At 34.2% G+C, this 21,096-nt stretch overlaps 2 protein-coding genes and 1 long non-coding RNA gene across 4 annotated transcripts in view; all 3 read right to left on the bottom strand.

Annotated features, from left to right (window-relative positions):
- Window positions 1–3,420, bottom strand: part of LOC128185383 (bifunctional 3'-5' exonuclease/ATP-dependent helicase WRN-like) — a 59,975-nt gene extending 56,555 nt beyond the window's left edge. Inside the window, exon 1 of the mRNA XM_052854989.1 lies at window positions 3,400–3,420. Within this exon, the coding sequence (XP_052710949.1) occupies window positions 3,400–3,420 (21 nt within the window). The remainder of the gene's footprint in view (window positions 1–3,399) is intronic.
- LOC128182962 (uncharacterized) lies at window positions 3,151–11,939 on the bottom strand. Its single transcript, XM_052851743.1, has 6 exons — window positions 11,852–11,939; window positions 10,247–10,448; window positions 9,956–10,018; window positions 7,442–7,522; window positions 4,834–4,893; window positions 3,151–4,712 (listed from the first exon to the last, which is right to left on the bottom strand). Exons 2-6 carry the CDS (start codon window positions 10,380–10,382, stop codon window positions 4,567–4,569), a joined length of 486 nt encoding a protein of 161 aa, XP_052707703.1. The 5' UTR covers window positions 10,383–10,448; window positions 11,852–11,939; the 3' UTR covers window positions 3,151–4,566.
- Window positions 11,940–12,875: 936 nt separating this feature from the next.
- On the bottom strand, window positions 12,876–20,367 carry LOC128185875 (uncharacterized). 2 transcript variants are annotated; one of them, XR_008243854.1, is made up of 7 exons: window positions 20,116–20,367; window positions 16,301–16,364; window positions 14,619–14,678; window positions 14,444–14,474; window positions 13,859–13,890; window positions 13,316–13,385; window positions 12,876–13,012 (listed from the first exon to the last, which is right to left on the bottom strand). It is a non-coding gene; the product is annotated as an uncharacterized LOC128185875 (long non-coding RNA). The 2 variants fall into 2 exon arrangements; XR_008243853.1 differs by having other exon boundaries at window positions 16,301–16,361.
- Between the last annotated feature and the right edge of the window lie 729 nt (window positions 20,368–21,096).

Raw genomic sequence — 21,096 nt, 5'->3', positions numbered from 1 at the left:
CAGAATATCCTGAAATTCAAAGTGCATATGAAGAGTTATGTTTGGCACTGCATATAAATGGTGACCTTGTATATGCACCATCAAACAGCAATCCTTTTCATATCTATGTAGATCAGTAACTCTACATCATATTAATACATAGAATGATACATGGCTGGATTATATAGGTTTTTATTTGAGTACACAGGTATATGCATATAATATCAAGTAATATCAAATTGTAAAAAAGAAATCCTAATCAAAATTCATGGAACAGCATTTACATGTACATTTAAATACAAACAAGAGGCCCATGGGGCCACATCGCTCACCTGAGCAACAATGGGCGTTCAAAAGATATTGTGTCATATGGTCCCTCGGTAGAAAAACAAAAAATAAATATTGTAAAGTATTCGAATTTTACACTATTTTGTATACACATAATCTTTGACATTGTAACTTCATGAAATATTATTTTTTACCAGAATAAGAAATTTCTACGCAAGATATAAAACTAAATATTTGGTAGAGGTATACTGTAAAGTTGTTAACTTCCAAATCCCTATATTTTCGTTCTGCCCCCCCCCCCCCCACTTTGTAAAGCGATCAAAATATATGAGAGCATATAGGTACATTTTTTTCATCAACTACTAAGTACTTACTAGTTATTGTATTAAAAAAAAATAATAGTTATTGTTTTTTATTTTAAAAACCCTACATGTATAGATGTGAAGAAGAAAATTGTACCTCAATGTGCTCAATTCATCAAATTAAAAACATTCAAAAAATTTATTTGTCTTCTCCATTATAATTAAATGACTGTTATTTACTTCGCGTACAAACCAGAATAATTTTCCGCTGTGATATTCTTAGGAATAGCGATAATTACTTTATCCCCACAACAGAAATGTGTCAGAAATATGGAAACTGTTTTAAAGATGTCGTTTTTATTTACTCGTGTCTGAAAAACTATCAAAATTGATGTAGATTTCACATTATTTATTGTATAAAGAGAGGGCCCCAGAGAGTAGATATATACAGAATACTGTGGAATCATTAAATTTCGTGGGGGCCAATTTTCGTGGATGACTTAAATTTTACAGGTTCGTGGGGACGTAATTTCGTGTATTCATATATATCTACAAAAGGGAATATGACTTTATTACCCTAATTCATCAATTCATGAAGGATGTTATTTCGTGGATGAGAGGTACCCACGAATTCCACGAAAAATAAGCCACCACGAAATCTAATGATTTCACAGTATCATTCTTTTAATTTGTTTGTACAAGTATTTAACATACTCTAATTCATAAAAATTTTCTAATGTTCAACCAAAATTTCAGCGTCAATTGTAGAATTATAAGCAGGATACAGAGCTCACAGTTCGCCTAGGTTTGATTCATATTTTGTTCACATGAGTTTATTACATTCAGCTTATGATTTTTAACTTGGTATTTCCTATTCAGCATTTAAAATGGAAAAAAAGAATGGCCTAAGATTTTATATTCTTTTATTCACTCAAGACCAGTTCACTGGTATTTGAGGTTCAAAATCAGTTTATACAAATGTACACAAACACAGTGAAGGATCACATGTACAGTAAGAGTAATAATGATGAAAAAATGTTAAGTTTACAATACAATAAGATGTTAAAGTTGGTTTCTGAACGAACAGACTTTGAAAATTTTCTTAATAAATATTGATAATTTTTTTACTTTTTTAATCTTTAGTTTTTAAGATCTGTGTTCAAACATAGAATTGTGAGCAAATCTCTGTATCTTGCTTATAATTTGAAGCTTAACACTCAAATATGGTTAGTAAATAGAAATTGAAAACAATTAAACACAAGAAACATTCACTATAACAAATAAAGAACACAATTTATTTTTTCGAAATGAATCACATATATACATGTATATACCTACATATTTCCGTCAGCAATGCCAAACTTTATTTAAACTGAATAAACTCGAGAAAATGCCGAGCATCGCAACAAAACCTATTTCATTAATCTACCATTACGCAAAAGATAATGCCGATCGAATTACCGATAGAATGAATTGTATTTCATTATTTTTTGATACATCAGATTTTGCTCAATTTGCGCAGGTAAACAGTTAACTGTTTGATTTACCAAAGTCTCTGTTTGATTTGATACGTAAAAATCACGAAATAATTAATACAGACGATAGTTCCCAGGTTACAAGCAGAAATAATGAAAACGAAACGAAAATCGGAACAAGCTAACACCAACGTCATGTGTGAAAACTGTCAACGCATTGAAATATTTAGCCTCAATTTACTTCACAAAATCGGCAACAATATATTTTGCATGTTTCAAAAATTTCCCTTCATACGCGAACTGTTGCACAACAAGCGAATTCATTAGTCAGATCGACCCTTTTTCGTATAATGTCATGGCTGCTTTAAACAAAGAACCTCGTTTTAGAAGTATGGAATACGAGTCTAGGTAAAATGGGTATGCAAACCTGGGCCGTGGCAAAATAAAAGCCAAGGCAGATCGACAATCGTCAATTCCAAATACGCATTATTTTGCAGCAATATTTACAGCGAATACAAATATACTAGTCCATCAAATATCCTGAAATTTTAATGAGATTGGCAGATTAATAACTGCCAATCTTTGTTTTGCCCAGACCAAATCTTGCCTACCCATTTTACCGGATGCCGGATTACCGGATGCCGAACCCGAAGCTATTAAACAGATTAAAACACGCATTTCCTTTATTATTATTTTCGTAATAACTCAGATTTGAAACAGAATTAGCACTTAATTTTTGCAATTTATATTTTCCTTCCCATAAGGATAATTTATGCTAAACTACGTTGAATTGGAATCAATAGTTCTTGAGAAGAAGATTTTTAAAAATGCACCCCCCTTTTTCTACAGTTTCAAGGTTTTCTCCGCTTTGAATACAGATCGGACTTTTATTTTTGCAATTTATATTCGCCCTCACAAAAGGATGCTTTGTGCCAAATTTGGTTGAAATTGGATAAGCGGATTTAGAGAAGAAGTTCAAAATGTAAAAAGTTTACAGACGGACAGACAGACAGACAGACAGACGGACAGACGGACGACGGACAAAATGTGATCAGAATAGCTCACTTGAGCTTTCAGCTCAGGTGAGCTAAAAACAAGATACATGAAGATCCAGGTAATGAAAAAAAGATTGCTTCAATGATTAAAGAAGACAGATTTCACTAAAATTGTATTTTAGTCAACAGTTAAAACAGTTTATTTTCTTTTTTATCAACAAAATACTGGTATTTCTTTAAATTAATAATTTAGAGTGTACATATTTAAAGTATAGTTAGTCATAATAGCAAATGAAATATCATCAAATTAATTGACCGATATTAGTGTCACCTCTTGAAAAGGGGTTCTATTTAATTCACATCATACCTGTGATCAAACATGATAAACATGCAGAGCCATCAGGCAGCAGAGGAATGTACATTATTAACAACACAAAACATTCCACACGTTACAACAGTAAAGATAGTAATTTATCTCTGAAAATTTTGGACCCAATGAATTTACTAAGATATATTCAGGAACAAATTATATAATGTACTAGAAAATTCCATATATGACAGTCAGTTGAAATGATAATTTTAATGAATAGCATGAAAAGCTTTATTAAGTCAAATAAATTAAGAGATAAGGGTGATAGGTCATAATAAAATTTAAACATGAATTTAAAAAATGATACATATTACTACAATGAAAGTTTAATTAAGATACATTAACTCCTCTCAACTGCAAAGTAAGAGCCGAATAGGGCCAATTGGAGAGTATATACAGTACCGATCAGACCCAACCTAACAGAAAGTTAACCCCAACTAAACCCTGGGTTTACTTTCTGGGTTGACTCTGGGTTTACTAGAGTTGACCCAGAGTAAACCCAGAGTAAAGCCCAGGTAAACCCAGAGTGAACACAGAGAGTAAACCCCGATCAGAAGAATACCCTGAAAGCAGACGCTACATGTGTATTCGGAATATACAAGGGGCAGGAATTACAGGCAGTAGGATGATAAGATAAAATACAGGTCTGTTTTACACTTCAGTGCGTATAGTTGACTCCAAAAGCAATTCTCGAGTAAACCCAAAGTAAACCTCGAGTAAACCCAAAGTAAACCCCGAGTGGACCCAAATTTTCAAAAAGTAAACCCAAAGTAAACCCTGAAAGAAAACCCGGGGTTTAGTTGGGGTTTACTCTGGTGTTAGGTTGGGTCTGATTGGTACTGTATATGCTCTGAAAAAAGAACTTTGTGTGATCCAATATGACCTTGACACTTGACCTAAAAATATCATTCAAGGTCAATGCACACCATTTAATCGTAGGTACTCTGTTAGAGAAATATGAGCCAGATTGGACCAAAGGAGAAAAGAAGTTTTTATACATTAAGTAAACATTAAAATATCTAAGCATGGATATAATACATGTAAAGCACAATAATAATCATTGTCTTCCAGAGGAATATTGAAATATCCCATCCATTATATCATTCCGTTTCCTGCTATTAATTTCATTTGGAGGCTTAGACTGATGGAAATCTCGCTCATGATGATCTTACAAGATTATAGATATGATGTCCAATCCAGAAAGGTACAATTGTGTAATATACAAGAACAACGATGGCAAAGCACACAACCGCTATGACCAGTACAATTATGAAAGTAGTCCAGTTGAATCCATTACGTGGCTCTGTAATAACAAATAAGGCTGCACTGATTAATGTTTGGCACTTCCAAGAGAATTTTAATATACTTACAATAGAATAAAATACTTCCCATGTAACAATTCGTTTACTTTTACATTTACTTACCCATACTTTTTTTGAGTGAATCTGGTATGGGATTGGTGGCATTAGGAGTTGAAGGATCGTCTACAATGAAAAATTATGAAATTAAGTTTCGTTTAGCTAGAAATAAGTCTGAAAGAAGCATTTGGAGTTGTATGGACCATAGATATCGAACAAGGTAGCTCAGTGGTAGAACTCCCTAGAGTTGGTGTCATAATAATTACAACATTCTGAACCCCTTGAAATACTGAGCCTTGGTTCAGAATATTGCTGAAAATATTGAACCGCCTTATGAAATATTAAACCCTGGTTTCAATATATTATGGTCGTGATATATTAAACCCCCCTTTGATTTTGATCGCTTATATTGGAGGGGGGAGGGGGTTCAAAATATCATGGTTGTGAAATATTGAACCTCTCTCTGGTTTTCATTCGCTATTGCTATTGGAGGGGGGGGGGGGGGTGGTTAAGAATATTATGGCCCCAATATATTAAACTCTAACCTATGGTTCAAAATATTATAGCTGCGATATATTGAACTCATTATCTGATTTTCATTGCAATTGGAGAGGGGGTTAAAAATATTATGGCCATGATACATTTAACCCCCCCTCCCCATGCACCTATTTCTAATTCTCAATGCAGAGGGGGTTCAAAATATTACAGCTGGGATATACTGAAACCATTCTCTGATTTTCATTGCTATTAAAGAGGGGGTTCAAAATATTATGGCAGCAGTATATTGAACTCCCCACCTTTTTACAATTCTAATCAGGAATCGGAAACAGGAGGGGGGGGGGGGAGGGAGGTTCAATATATCGCGGTCATAATATATTAAAACCAGGGTTCAGTATCATATGGGGGGGGGGGGGGGGTCAATATTTTGCAGCGAGTTCATAATATTGATATATTGAACCCGGTTTCAATGTTTTGGGGTATCAAAATATTATACAGCAATGGGGTTGATTGGGTCCATTTTCATTAATTGTTTTTATATAAATTAACATGCTCCTTTCCCACTACAAATGGTGTTGTTGCCTTTCTTGATTAGGCAATGTATATAAATTAATAAATCCTGGTAAGGTGACCTAGCTTATGTTGTGTCTAAGGGGTTGAACACTTTTTAAAAAGTGAAGAATGTGGTTGCAGTTACATAGATGGACCGTGGATATTAGCTTGGGTAGTTCAGTGGTAGAGCTCCTGACTAGAGTTAATGGGGTCCTAGGTTCGATTAACAGTCCAGCCATATACTTTCATTGTATTAATACTGTATGCATATTCCTTCCTAGTTTACTTAATGTAAATATTAATCATTCTAAAACATCAGTGCATCAACTTATAAAACCAGACAGACAGACACACAGGGGTAAAACAGTATACCCCTTCTTCCTTGGAGCGGGGGCATAATAAAACTAGAGGTACTGTGAGCAAGCTCACAATTGATACCCCCCGATAAGAAAAAAAATCATAACGCGTGTATTTTTGCTATTATAGAAAAATTGGATGAATCTATTTCACTGTCCATTTTCTATAAATAACAACTGCTCTATTTTTTAAAACTGTTAATGCTAATAGGAGTAAACAAACCAATTTCTATCCTTTAATTCCATTTTATTTTAAGTTAACTGTTAATGCATGAGGACATTTGCATCCTTCCGTTAACAACCATGACTCGAATCAAACAAAATCCACATGTCAAGCAGCCATTTGATATTAAACATTTTGAATTATTGGTATACTGAGCCCGATTTTTTCAACAACAAAAATTCCACACATTTTTTTTCCCAAAAAATTTCATCGAGGCACGCCATTTTTAGACAGACGGGGATGAAAATCTAAAAATAATTTTATGTGGCCTGAGACAAGCAAGCTTTTTGTCAAATGTTAGCTTCTAATATTTCCATTAATACAAGACATGACACAGACAGAATTTAGTATTTTTGAAATAATGACCTTGAACTTCCTCAATTGACATTGGGTCAAGGTCATGACACACGCTTTGGTCATAAGCAATATTTGTGTGAAGTAAGAACATTCAATGCTTCTCAATAAGGAAGATATGGACTGGACACGAATTTTGCACTTTTTCCTGCCAGTGACCTTGACCTTGTCCGAATGACCTTTGGTGAAGGTCATGACACACCCTTAGGTCATAAGCAATCTTTGTGGGAAGTAAAAACTTCCAATGTTTCTCCATAAGAAAGATATGGACACACACATTTTGCTTTTTTTTTCTCTTCTGCCAGTGACCTTGACCTTGTCCGAATGACCTTGGTTCAAGGTCATGACACACCCTTAGGTTATAAGCAATCTTTGTGTGAAGTAAGAACTTCCAATGTTTCTCCATAAGAAAGATATGGACTGGTCACGAATTTTGCATTTTTTCTGCCAGTGACCTTGGTCTTGCCCAAATGACCTTGGGTCAAGGTCATGACACACCCCTAGGTTTTAAGCAATCTTTGTGTGAAGTCAGAATTTCCAATGTTTCTCCATAAGAAAGATATGGACTGGACACGATTGCACAGACAGACGGACGGATAGACAGACGGGCGGACAAGGTGATTCCTATATACCCCAAACTTTGTTTGCGAGGGGTATAATGAAAATGCCTTTACAGTCATTTTGTACTCACTAGTACTGGCCAAGGTTACATGTGGGATATTGGTGGTCGCAGGTTTGGGACTGGTTACACCAGGCAAGCAGTCATCTTTTTCTGTAGAGAAAATAGAAAATCAATCAAGATCTGTCAAAAATTCAGGCAATATTATGTAATAGAGATAGCTTGTAGTGTAGCTGGACTCATGCTTATAGTTTGCTTAGGGCATACAAATCTATTGCAAGCTAATTTAAATTTGAATACTGCCTTAAGGAGGCTGGGTGGTCAACAAATTAACCGTCAGATCTACCTTAAACTTGAGATATGATATTTATGGCCAAAAATTAACATTTTATATATAAACATCTCAATATTATTTTAGGTTTAAAATTTGATCATTTTCTTATATCCTTATACAGAACTCTTCATCTCAAAGAGATAAAAGTAGTCTAAAAATGGCCACAACCTTTGAGTGCTCTCAAAGCTGAAGACTACTTGTAAAAGGCATTATAATTTCATACTTAAAATAAATATGACTGAAATAATGGTGCATTTTATGATTATAAGTACATTCATGAATTATTCATATTTCATCATTAACATCATCATCCTACACTTCATCTATAAGCGATAGTATGTTTTTATAATATTTTCCCGCTTAAACTGAGTATAGCCTTTAATGTGACAGACAAAGGCTAGGCTTCATTTGAGAAAGACCTGTTTTTTAAAGAGACAATTTAACTTATTTATTTATTTGACCAAATTATAACATTTTGGAAGCAATCAGTTGTAGTAAGTGACTATTCTACTTCTGGTGTTCTTCACTTCAATAGATAATTTAAAAGATAGTAATGATATTTTCTGTAAATTGTTATATTTGACTATAATTCTACTTTTTGAGGTTATAATATATTATTTATGAAAGAATGTATCTTATTAAGTATCCCAGTAATTCATTGTTTTGATACCTAAGCTATATTATTTCTTTCTAATATACGTGAAAGGTTAGTTATTGTTACCATATTCAATACTTGTAGTTAGAGAGTACCATTGTCAGAGTACTCAGGATTGTGGGAATAATTAAACCTTGTTCCATAAACAGGTGATCGTTGCAAAGTTATAATTTTATGTTTATTATATGTATCTTGAAATGATGTAATCTACAAAGGAGCTTCATTGAAATTTTATGTTTTTATTTAATTAAATATCGATATTGATCATGATATAGAGCATACTTTCATAATTTTGTAAATTGTGTTCAAGGGCAGTAACTCTTCTTGACCCGGAAAGTATGATGCATTATATAATAATCAGAGTTATCCTTCTTTACAAATAGTTTGATAGTAAACTCTGAGCAGTAATGTATTTCTGAATATATATTTGAATACGGTTGTATTTTTTTATGCTGAAACTTATTGTAAACATTGATCATTTTATGCTGACATCTGTTAATTATATTACAGGGTTGAATCTTTTAATCCCTATATCTGAATAAATGAAGAACTCTTAAGTGGACTTGTTTATGTTTGGGACAACCCACAATCACATCTCTTTGGGTTGTCTGTTTTAAAATATATATTAGACAAGAAATACTTGACAAATGGTTGTTTTTAAAACAGCTAAGTATCGAGAACCTGCAAAGGTGGACCCTCATAATTTGGTTGAGTGTACAAAATTCACCAAAACAGTAACTAAGGTAAACATATTTTTTACAAAAGTCACCAATGTATATAAATTGCAAAATTTTATACTACAACTTCAATGACTATCATTTTCCTGGTAATCATATTAATGAAATGTATAATTTAATTTATACTTGAATATTGTATTGGCAAGAACTAAATCAACTAAACATTGAACTAGTGACCATCTCAACTGGCCCCGCTTAAATATCGTACAACACTGGATAAAAAGCTTTTCAGACGATTCTGCTAAACCTTTTTAGTTGGCATAGAACTTTATTTAAAGCTCATTACCCCTTTCCTAAAGGCGTTCATTTGGTTTAATCTGAGCAAGCCAATGGGAAAGAAGTTATGGGCTAAAATGAATTATAAAAATATCTGCTATGACCTTCACATTTGACCTTAAAAGACCATGAAACTTTGTTCAAAGTCATATAACATCCTTTACCCCAAAGCTCTTTTTTATGGAATGTATGGACCAGATAGGGCCAAGAGAAGAGTACATTTACTTTGAAAAAGTTTTATGAGTGGTCAGATATGACCTTGACCATTGTTCAAGAAACTTCAATCAAGGTCACTGCACATCCTCTGACCAAAGGCACTCTGTGGGTGAAGTGTGAGCCAGATTGGATTATGGAGAGAGAATATATGATCACCGATTTTTTACCTTAAAACTCAAAACTTGGTTTAAGGTTACTGCAAACCCTTTACCCAAAGGTACTCTGTGGGTGAAGTTTGAGCTAGACGGAGCCAAAAGGGGGGGATATGCTCTAAACAAGTGATCTCAGACAGACAGACGGACAGACCGGCTGATCACTATAGGTAACCTGCAAAGTGGGGTCCTGGTAAATTTAGATATATTCCTTACCATAGCACTGAGCCAAAAAGTCATTTGATCCTTTAGTCTTTGTTATTAAAATGCACTGGTCATCTATGTATACAAAAAAAAAAAATCACAAAATTAAACCTAGGATGATATGATTTTGATGATTTAAAAAAACCTTTTCTGTACGTTAATAATTTTTTTTTAATTTAGGCCTAATGTTTAATTTTGATTCAAAAGCACAGTTTGTTCAAAAAGGGATATGTTGTTATTGACAGTATTACAAATGTGTCTTTATTACACCATTAGAGTAATAATAACAAATAGTACACAAACCTTTTAAAAGAATGGAGAGACTTGTTGAATAAATAATACAGGTAAAACGAAATTCAGTATTATTTTCAATTAATGGAAAACATCTTCCAATGTAAGGCATCGGACACTGAGTATTTTGTCGCTGAATCTCACACATGCTCCAGAGACTGAAAGGACCAGTCACATTTCTTAATTGTGAATGGAAATTTCCACAGTTAACCTCCTGTAAACAAGAAATAGTACCAATATTTCAAAGAATTAGCAATTATGCTAAATCATATGTCTACTAAAAATATGTTATAGTTGTATGCATGTGCACACTTTAATTACCAATATATTTGCGTGGGTGAGTTAAGGCAATGTACAAAAATATGCACATAAAACTTGATGAATAAAGAATCATTTGAAATTCAATGTTTTATTTTTTACCTTCAGTAAAATTTTCTGTGTAAGGAAGTGTTATTGACAATTATAAGTATTGTTGTCATGACTTTTGCATGAATGAACTTTCGTTCAAATACGTACATCACCTTATATTTACATCTACCAAGCATTATTCCATCTATTTATTACGGAAACTTGTAGTTAATTCATAGCTCTATAGAAACAGCCAGACTGAAATCTACACGCCCCGTTTATCGATTGGTCAAAATCTACAGTGGCTGAAACTGACAAGAAACTGACAGGACTGAAATTGACACGCCCTGTTTATCAATTGGTCAAAACCTACAGCGACCTAAGAAAAAACATGGACTGCACAAAATAATCATGATGATGTCAGACTCAAAGTATCACAGGAGACGAATTTGCTGGTTCTTTTAGCTAATGTACTTATGTACATTAACAGTAATTTAATGAATTTTACTTACTTTTCATAATCAACTTACTAATTACATAAAATAAAAGAAAGATGTTAATATAAACAATAAAATGCTTTCTTTAATGATTCACATGGTTTATGAAAGTAGCGATCATTGCAGAAAATTTTTACATAACCTGCATATAAATTATATATATTAATTGAATCAGAAACTTATATGACCTTGTATTAATTTTCTTTAAACTGAAATTGGATTATAAAAGATTACAGCTAAGGTAAATCTCTGACTATACATCCTTTAATTATATTAGTGACACATATATATTCAATGAGGTACAGGTATGCTCTTTTCATTTAACCTCGGAGGATATATGGTATTATACATAAATTGTATCTTACATATTGGCCATGCATGGTTTGCAATGATGGGAGCCGGCATTCTATAATTATAATTAAAAATTTAGTTCAGTTTTTCTGTTATTCAGATTCTTTATTTGAATTTTGAAGCGATCTGCTATGACCTTCATATTTGACTTTGAAACTTATTTCAAGGGGCTATTTATAAACAAATATTATATATATATATATATATATATATATATATATATATATATATATATATATATATATGTGTGTGTGTGTGTGTGTGTGTGTGTGTGTGAAGTGTCCGCATTTTTCTTATTAAATCAGTTTCTGATTCATAACCCTTAATAAACACATACAAAAGTTCATCTACATGACATAATTTAAGTATACTGTCATGACAGTCCTGAATAAAACCCCCTATATTTTAATTTTGCATCTACCTGCAGTCCTTGTTTGCCATAGTCAAAGGATTTTCCTGCAGCATAAGGCAAACACTGCAGCACCAGTAAAGTACATGTAAGAAGTAGTTGACCTAAAAATTAAAGAAATTTATCAAATGATAACACTGATGACTCGATCTGATTTCTTAATTTTTCTCAAAATTTATAATGCTAAAATTTGTGAAATTTAAACAGTAAAATGCTTTCTTCGATTATTCATGGGAGTGAAGGTAGTGACCATTGCAGAAAAAATGTACAAAACCCGCATTAATTAGCAGGTTATCTATTTTTTTTTTGCAAAGTCGTCACCTTCATATCTCGCATGAATCACCAAAGAAAGCATTTTATTGTTTAAATTCCACAAATGTTAGCAATATAAATTTTGAGAAAAATTAAGTTAAAAATACTGTTCATTTTTATTCATGATATCTACCATAAATCAGGATGCCTTCAAAATAATAATATTGAAAATTATTATAGTTTTGTCATGAGAGGATTTCCCCTAATATTCTTTGTTTAATTTTGCACCACTTCCTTATTTAATAGTTAAAAGATAATTTTACAAACATTTCAGAGTTTTCATGTGTTTTGGAAAGCTTATTTTTTTTTTATAACATATACGTATTGTCAAACCTTTAGAAGGGTTTTTGAGAAAAAGATTATTAGGATGCCCTGTGACCTTTTTATGTAGATTAATTATTGATAGCTTGTAACTCACGTGAGCTGAAAATCAGCTCAAATGCTAAAATAAAAATTAAAGTCTTTAATGGCACCACCTGTAAATTGTGTACGTCAATTAATGCCAGAAACAGAATTTATTAAATTTTGGCCACCCAATAAACACCCTCCCAAATGAATTACCAGGTACACGTACATCATGGTTTTTTTTCATACTTATGGTAAAATGTGTACCGGTATTTAAGGCCGTCACCTAAAAAAGCATAATGTCAATAATTTAATAATATATAATACACCAAGTGGATAAAAAAGATAAAAACAAAATGTCAGTCTACCTGTTTTCGCTGATGTAGTACCAGTTGGACCAGGATTAGGATACTTGTAACTTTTTGCCACAGTTTTCTTAACATCCTCTCCAGTATTCTTTTCCTCTTCTATTTTCTGTTTCACAATCTTAAATTCATCATCGCTGTCGTATACATCCTGAAATTAAACAAGCAAGACCATTGAGTACATAAGTCATAAGTAATACATGTACCCCAAAACACTCCACAATTAATAACTGCAATATGGTTTAAGGAAAATTAGATAAGGATTTTGTAAATTTATGTATAATTTATCTTATAGCTTATCATCAAAGAATGATTTTTAGAGATGATGCAAACAAATTCTTCACTTTTGGAGGCATTTTATATTTCTGTTCCAATCGAATAATACTGAAAATACAAAGTAACCTAGCTCCTTCTTTTTGAAATAAAAATGATTGATGTAAACTAATTTGGTTACCACAGCACCACATGTTGTGTCTTCCATCTCCATCTCTGATTGGGTCTCCAAACTTGGGCATGGCTCTGATCTGCAATACCGGTATATTTAATCTTTGTCTTATATACCCAAGCTATTGCATTGTTTTAAAACAGTGTAATTGTCTAGGTGCGAAGACAAAATATGATTTGATTTTGATCATTATGATGGTAATTACAAATATTGACTCTGGGGTTGAGAGCAATATTGATTATATTGGCCCGACAAATTAGATATATTGCCCCAGCATAAATGGAGGGAGCTAATTTTATCATAATCAATGTTGCCCAAAAACACAGTTAACATTTGTTTGGTTATATGAAGCTTATGCCTCTGCTTTTATATTCAAAACCTTAGATGTTCGTAATTCTCCAACATTCACAAAAACTCGTAATTAGATACTGAGGGTATAGCATATGCTCTCCCCAACTTTGTTTTGGTGAGCTGAAAATGATTTACTCATGCAGAGGATTTGGACCAAAAAATGTTCTTCACTCAGTGGAATTTCAAAGTAATATTACTTACAAGCAAGTTTGATCTTCATCCAGACTCTGCAGCTGAAATTTGTAAATTCAAATACAATTAACATTCACCTAGGGCTTACTCAGTGTCAGTGGTTATAATACTGGGTATGCTTATTGAATCATTACAGTATTTTAAACAGCGAACATGCTTATATGATGCTTATACACTTGGAAGAGATCCTCATTCCCCCAATCTTATTAAGTATTAAGATGCACTAAGTTAACCAGCATGGGGTCAAAACTTTGGGTAAGAAGAGACCTACAGGTCTTAATGTTGACTTGTCAATTAATAATAAAAATGAAAGTCTGCATGTACCAGAGAATGTTGCGAAATATTTAAATCTGGTGTAAAATAAAGAATCTACATAAATATCATGAATATGGAGTACCAGGTATAATTTTATACATTAATTTATAAATTACTTTTTATTTTACCTCCATGAATATTTTCAATGTGTAATTACAACGAATAAAGAGGCTATTTTATCTAATCGTGAGTTTCCATGCGATCTGCCCTGGTGAAAAGTTGTTGAAACACTTTACCCTGGCAGAATTTGATTTCATACGCTCCATAATCTTTATTTACCTTGCAAGCAGCTACATTTCAACTTGATTTGCTAAAATATAAATTGCATACTATTTAGCGTAAAAAGTGATGAATATATATCACTTGTAGTTTTGTAACAAAAAAATCATAACTGAAATTTTTCCTTGGTATAGAAACACTATAATTGACTTGATTAATATAGTTATACACATACCATCTTAATTCCCTTGCTGATTTTTCTGGTTAAGATTACCCTCAGATTTGGAATTATGCTCTGATTGATAAAAAAAAAATTAAGTGAATAATAGAGATTATTATACTTTCATATTAAATACTGAAATCTGATTGGTTAAGACGCAGCTGATAATCCGTTTTATAACCCTCAGCGTTAGCAACACCTTTGGCAATGGGTAACACTATATAAATAGTGCCTGTTTGGGAGGATAACAGTTGAAAATGACACCCCGAGGAAACCATTGTCAACCGACGCGAAGCGGAGGTTGACAATGGTTTTCGAGGGGTGTCAATTTCAACTGTTATCCTCCAAACAGGCACTATTTATTTTATTATATTGAATGTCTAAATTTTAGAGAATTTTTTTACTGCCTTTATATAGAAATGACGTGAATTCTACGGCGAACTATACGCACATGATTTACGCGCATGTAACAATTTGTTGTGTTACCCATTGCTAGATGAGTTGCTAACGCTGAGGGTAATAGAACGAATTATCAACTGCGTCTAAACAAATCAGATTTCAGTATTTAACATGAAAGTAAAATAAAACGAATTGTTACATGCGCGTAAATTATGCACGTACGGTTCGCCATAAAATTCACGTCATTTCTATATAAAAACAGAAAGTTTACTTTGTACTTAAGACATTCAGTATAATAATGATATTTATATAATAATGAAGTGAACAAAACATATTACAACCGAACATTATAGTTTTTGGGTGAAATTTTATATACTTATATTTTTCATCATTCGAGTTGCAATTGGAATCAGTTTTATTTCAATCGTGCGTGTTCAATTTTGAGAATTTATAGCAATATTTTTAATTTTTTGCTAATTTGATTCCATTTCTGTGTAAAAATGATTGCCTTAATTACATTTCTTCTCCACAAGACACATCTCTTTAAAAGGTTTTATCCACATATTTGAAAAAATATGAACAGCAGATACTTTTTTGCCATAAATAATCATTTTTCCAAAAATTAAAACATCTTATTGACACTGGGTACTGGACATGATTTATGCACTTATTAACACAAAATTTTAATCTCTATCTCTACAGTGTGTTACTAATTCCCACCAAAACGGATTTTCACTTTCTCATCAAATAAAAAAAATTAAAAAATCAATCGATATATCCTTTTTGAACAATGAATTCATTATTCAGAATTGATAACTTAAGGATCCACAAAATAAAAATTTGGTGTAGAATATTCCGCCTTCATTTCCTTCTGTTCTAGTTGCAGAAGAAGGCTCGATTGTCGTGGTCATTTGTTAGACTGTATATAGTTATCGCCTTTAGGGGCAAAGTTCTATATAAAACATTTACCGGTAAATTATGAAAATAGCCAAATATAACAGTTAAGATTTATTTTTTTTCTTTAGTTAATAAATAGTTTACAGATAAACAAATCAAGTTTAAAAATTGTAGGTAAATCTGATGGTTAATTTGTACACCATCGGGCCTCCTTAACGTGTGAATGTATATTACTTTTATAAAATCCATTACTTGGGTCACCATTGTAAGGTATAGTAAAAATTATTTAAAATACCACTTGATGGCCTTGCCGAAATGAAAAATAAATTCAAAATCAAGTCATATATCATAACTCTATCTAACAATATCCATGATATGAATCCAATCCCTAAGTTGCTTACCTATTAGATCAGTGGTATTTATTATCCTCTTCACAGCTATTGATTTTTTCCTCTAAGACGTCTGCTAGATAAAAACACAGAAACGTGTAAATAACTATTATAGTCTAAACTGGTCAATTTGACAATATCAATTATATACATGTATCTTTAAAAATATTGATCTGGTAAATACTTCATTATAATGCTTTTGAAGCTTTTTTAGCACTTTCAACCATCCATTATGAGATTTTAATAGTCATAAGGGTGGGTGTTTAAAATCCTGTACAATTTCATGACAAAGTGGCTCGATCACCTTTGTATAACGTGCTTTCGTGAAGTTGTTAAATTGACATGTACATTACCAGTTAATACCAGATTAACAGGTGTAAAAAGATAAAAGTCAAGTATAAGCAAATAAATGAGTAGAATAGATAAGATTCAAGGGTTTCCTCTCTTATTAATAAAAATTGATTTTTATTCAAGGACACATACCATGCAATTTCACACGTTTGATTTTATTTTATAAAGAAGAATGCAAGTATGTCGATCACTACCGTTAATACATGTAATACTACAATTACTACAGATTTATCAGCTATTGAGAGACTGATGGATCATGGTAAGTGGGAAGTCCTGTGGGTGGGGAGAGAATGAGAGGATGGAGAAAGAGAAGTGGTGAGGGAGAGAACAAAGAGGGTGGGAAGAAAATAAAAGGTTGAAAAGATAACAAGAGGGTGGGGAGAGATCAAGAGAGAGTGTGGGGAGAGAACGAGATGGTGAAGAGATTGAAAGAGGGTGGGAAGAGAATGAAAGGGTGGGGAGAAAAGAGAGGGTGATAAGAGAATGAGCGAGGGTGGGGAGAGATGAGAAGATGGGAGAGATGAGAGGTTGGGGAATGATGATTAGGAGAAAAAAGTGTTAGAGAATGTGAGTGTGACTTACCTGAAGGTCATTAATAGTTCTGGAAAAAAAAATATTAAAATGCATGGCCATCCTTTTTTTCAAGTTAGTGTATATGGACGTTTCTTTACCGTTTTGACTGCTCTCTTTGAACGACAAGCACCCAAATCAACTGATCACCTTGGAAGCTATACAATTTTCTTGCTCACTTTCAAGCGTGAAGTGAGAAGTTAAAGCGCTTGCGTGACCTTCCCAATGGTTATTTATATAAATAAGCAGACTGGCGTTTGGACCACGTACAACACCTTGTAGCGACATGTAATACAAACACGAGCATCGAGGATCTGATTTTAATCAGAATGGACCACAACAGAACAGGCCGACACAAAATATTGATATTTATTAATTATTTTGGCTTTTGAAAAATTGTTTATACTTTCAATCATCAGTAACTGCTAATGGCGAATATAAAGTGGCAAAGGGGGGGGGGGGGGGGTTTACAATCATATCTTAACTACTGCACAGATGCACAGAGTTGACAATTAAGTTATTCAGCAAATGATATAAAAAAGATCTTGGGAAGTGAGTGAACTAAATATTTGACACTTTGCTATTTTAATGTGGATGCGAGAACATTGTGCAATCTTTACATGTGTAGCTATAGTTTTGACCTCTTCCTTTACAGATCAAAAGTTGACCATATACTATATACTGATGGTAATGTAAGCAAATATGTAAAACAAAACAAAATTGGGGTTATGAAAATTATTTATCAATAGTTAAAATTTTGATTACAGGAAATCTCTATGTGAATTAAGAATTTCCTGTCACTGATGCTCGAGGAACGTGTCGTCTGACCTTCAGCCCTAAAGTAACCCTATCTGACAATTTTCATCATGAATTCAATCATTGAGTTGCTCAACTATGTGATCTGCTATTTGTTATCTTCTTCACCCTTGCACAGCTATGGGTTAAAAGCACAGAATTGATTGATTTGACTATAACATTTATCTTTATAAACATTTACCGTACCTGGTAATTTAATACTCCATACAATGCTTCTGAAGCTTTTTTAGCACTCCCAAACACTCTGAGATTTAAATACACCTGGGTATTTAAAATAACATACCATTTAGTGGCTCCCCTTTGTAAATACATGTTTTCATGGAGTTATCTCTTTAAATATCAAATTGACACTTACATGGTCACATTACTTGTAAATAGATAAACAGGTATAAAGAGATTTTTTGGCAATGTCAAATATACCGTGTAAGGCAATAAATTCGTTGTGTAGATAGAATTCTAGGCCACACAAGTATATCCTTCTCTATCGGTATTTAAAATAACATTAGGACGCATGCCGAATTCACATGCTTCTGATTACAGACAGGTGTGAATGTATATACATCAATCCCTACCAGTAGTAATACATGTACGCATTACAGATTGATCAGCTATTGATAAATTAAACTGATGGATGTAAGCAAGGACTCACATTGTATAAGAAAGTGAAACGAGAGAATGTGAGGAGAGAACAAGAGGGTGGGAATAGAAAAAAGGGGGATGAGAGGGTTGGGACAGAATGAGAGTGAGGAGTGAAAGAAGTGGTAAGGATAAAAAGGGGATGGGGAAGGAGGAGAGGGTGGGGAGAAGAGGAAAAGTGTGGAGAAAACGTAGGAATGGGGAGAGAATTAGAGTTTGGGGAGAGGAAAGGGTAGGAAAAGAGAATATGAGGGTGTAGAGAATGATAGAATGGTGAAAGGAGAGAGGTTGTGAAGAAAATAGGAAGAGGAGAAGGAGAGGGTGACTAAGGTAGGAGTGGGGAGAGGAAGAAAGGTTGGGGAAAGAACAAGAGAGCAGGGAGAAAATGAGAGGATGGGGAGAAAATTAGAGAGTTAGGAGAGAGAGGGCGAGCAAATGAGAAGATAGGGAAAGGAGAGAGGCTGACGGGAAGAGAGGGCAGGAAGAGAATGAGAGGGTTGGGTGAGAAAGAGAGTGGGGAGAGAGAGATGTGGGGAGAGAGATGTGGGTAGAGAAAGAGAGAAGGTGGGGAGAGAAAGGTGGGGAAAGAGTGAGGAGAGAGAGAGGGTAGGGAGAGAGAGAGTGAGGAGAGAGAGGGTGAGGAGAGAGGGTGGGGAGAGAGGGGGTGGGGGAGAAAAGAGAGGAGAGAGAGGGTGGGGAGATAAAGAGGATGCAAGAGAGAGAGAGGGTGGGGAGAGTGAGGGGTGGGGAGAGAGGGTGGGAAGAGAAAGAGAGAGGGGAGAGAGAGAGGGTGGGGAGAGGAAAGCATGGGAAGAGAGCGTGATAGGGTGGGAAGAGAAAGAGAGTGGGGAGAGAGAGAGTGGGTGGGGTGAGAGAGAGAAGGTGGGGAGAGAGAGAGAGAGTGGTGAGAGAGAGGTGGGGAGGGAGAGAGGGCAGGAAGAGAATGAGAGGGTAAGTAGAAAGAGAGGGTGGGGAGAGAGAGAGGAGAGAGAGAGGGTGGGTGGGGAGAGAAAGAGTAAGGATAGAGAGGGTGGGAAGAGAGAGAGAATGAGGAGAGAAAAAGAGTGGGTGAGAGCAAGAGGTTTGGGAGAAAAGGAAAGGGTGGGTAGAAATTGAGAGAGGTTGTGGGGATAAGGAGAGGATGGAAAGAAAATATGATAGGGTGAGTAGAAAATGAGGGTGGGGAGAGAATGAGAGGGTGGGGTGAGAATGAAAGGGTGGAGAGAGGGCAGAAGGAGAATGAGCCTTAGGGTGGGAAGAGAATGAGAGTGAAGAGAGAAGGAAAAACCAGAGTGTTGGAGATTACAAGAGGGTTGAAAGATTATAAGAGGAGAGGAAAGAACGAGAAGAAGAGTGCAGAAAGCATGAGAACAGGAGGGTGTGGAGGAGAGAATGACAGTGAGGTGAAAAAAAAAATTGTCAGAGAAGAGAAAGTGTGAAAGAGGGTGACTTACCTGGAGGTTAAGAACCACAATCATTTCCATTTCCGAAAAAAAACAATACATGTATAACAGTAGCCGTTTTCTGCTCTCTCTCTTTCCCTGAGCAACAGGTTCCCCAATCAACTGATCAAAGACAAGTTATTGGCAAACAGAGTCCTTTATAAAACTATCTTTGGCAGACAGGGGGTAGGACAACCACAGATCGAGTAATTCCACATAATAATTTAAACCAATGGTAATACGTTTAATTGCGGAATGGCTCACTGTCAGTATATACCTTGAACAGCTGAAGGGTGCATGACTGACGCAATTACTCCGAGGTGATTTAAATGCAAGGCGGAGACGCTTTTTGTGAATGGGTGAAGTGCCCTGAGCATAACCTATCCTGGGAGTATTGTGGCAAGGTTCACATAACTAAAAGAGAGAGAGACGCGTGCCCCTCAAAATTTGAAGGGGTCTAATGTGTGGGTCAACGAGCAATTCCCACCCGAGATTGAGGAAACGAGGAAGAAATTTAACCTGATCATGAGATTAGCAAAGAGGGATTGAAAACGCGTGCGACTAACCAAAAATTCGCTAAACATCAAGGATGAGTTTCACGACTAAGAAAAGAATGTATCCACCCAGCCGGAATGCCCGTCTTACTCCCAAGTAGAAAACACTGGTAGCAGAAGAAAATGTTTATTTCTCTCAAACCATCCGGCATATCAAAATAACAAAAATATTTACAAATGTACAAGTGCAAGGTCAAGTTAGGAAGAGCAGAGAAATTTTATTAAATTGATCTAATATTTCTTGAACAAATATGGAAAACTTTTTCAAATAAATCAATATCTATGGTATTCATAAGATTCCCAAATAGCATCACTTAAAAGGAAAATTAATTAACTGACAGATGATAAATTGTTTACCTGTCGTCTTCCTGTTTTTGTTTGTACATGTCTAATAATATGTATGTAAATTTATATTAAATATACATATCAAATTTTATAG

Source organism: Crassostrea angulata, chromosome 5 (assembly GCF_025612915.1).
Source record: "Crassostrea angulata isolate pt1a10 chromosome 5, ASM2561291v2, whole genome shotgun sequence".
In the NCBI taxonomy this organism is placed as follows: domain Eukaryota; kingdom Metazoa; phylum Mollusca; class Bivalvia; order Ostreida; family Ostreidae; genus Magallana; species Magallana angulata.
Note: the sequence above shows the minus strand (reverse complement) of the source record. Positions and strands in the feature narration are given on the sequence as shown.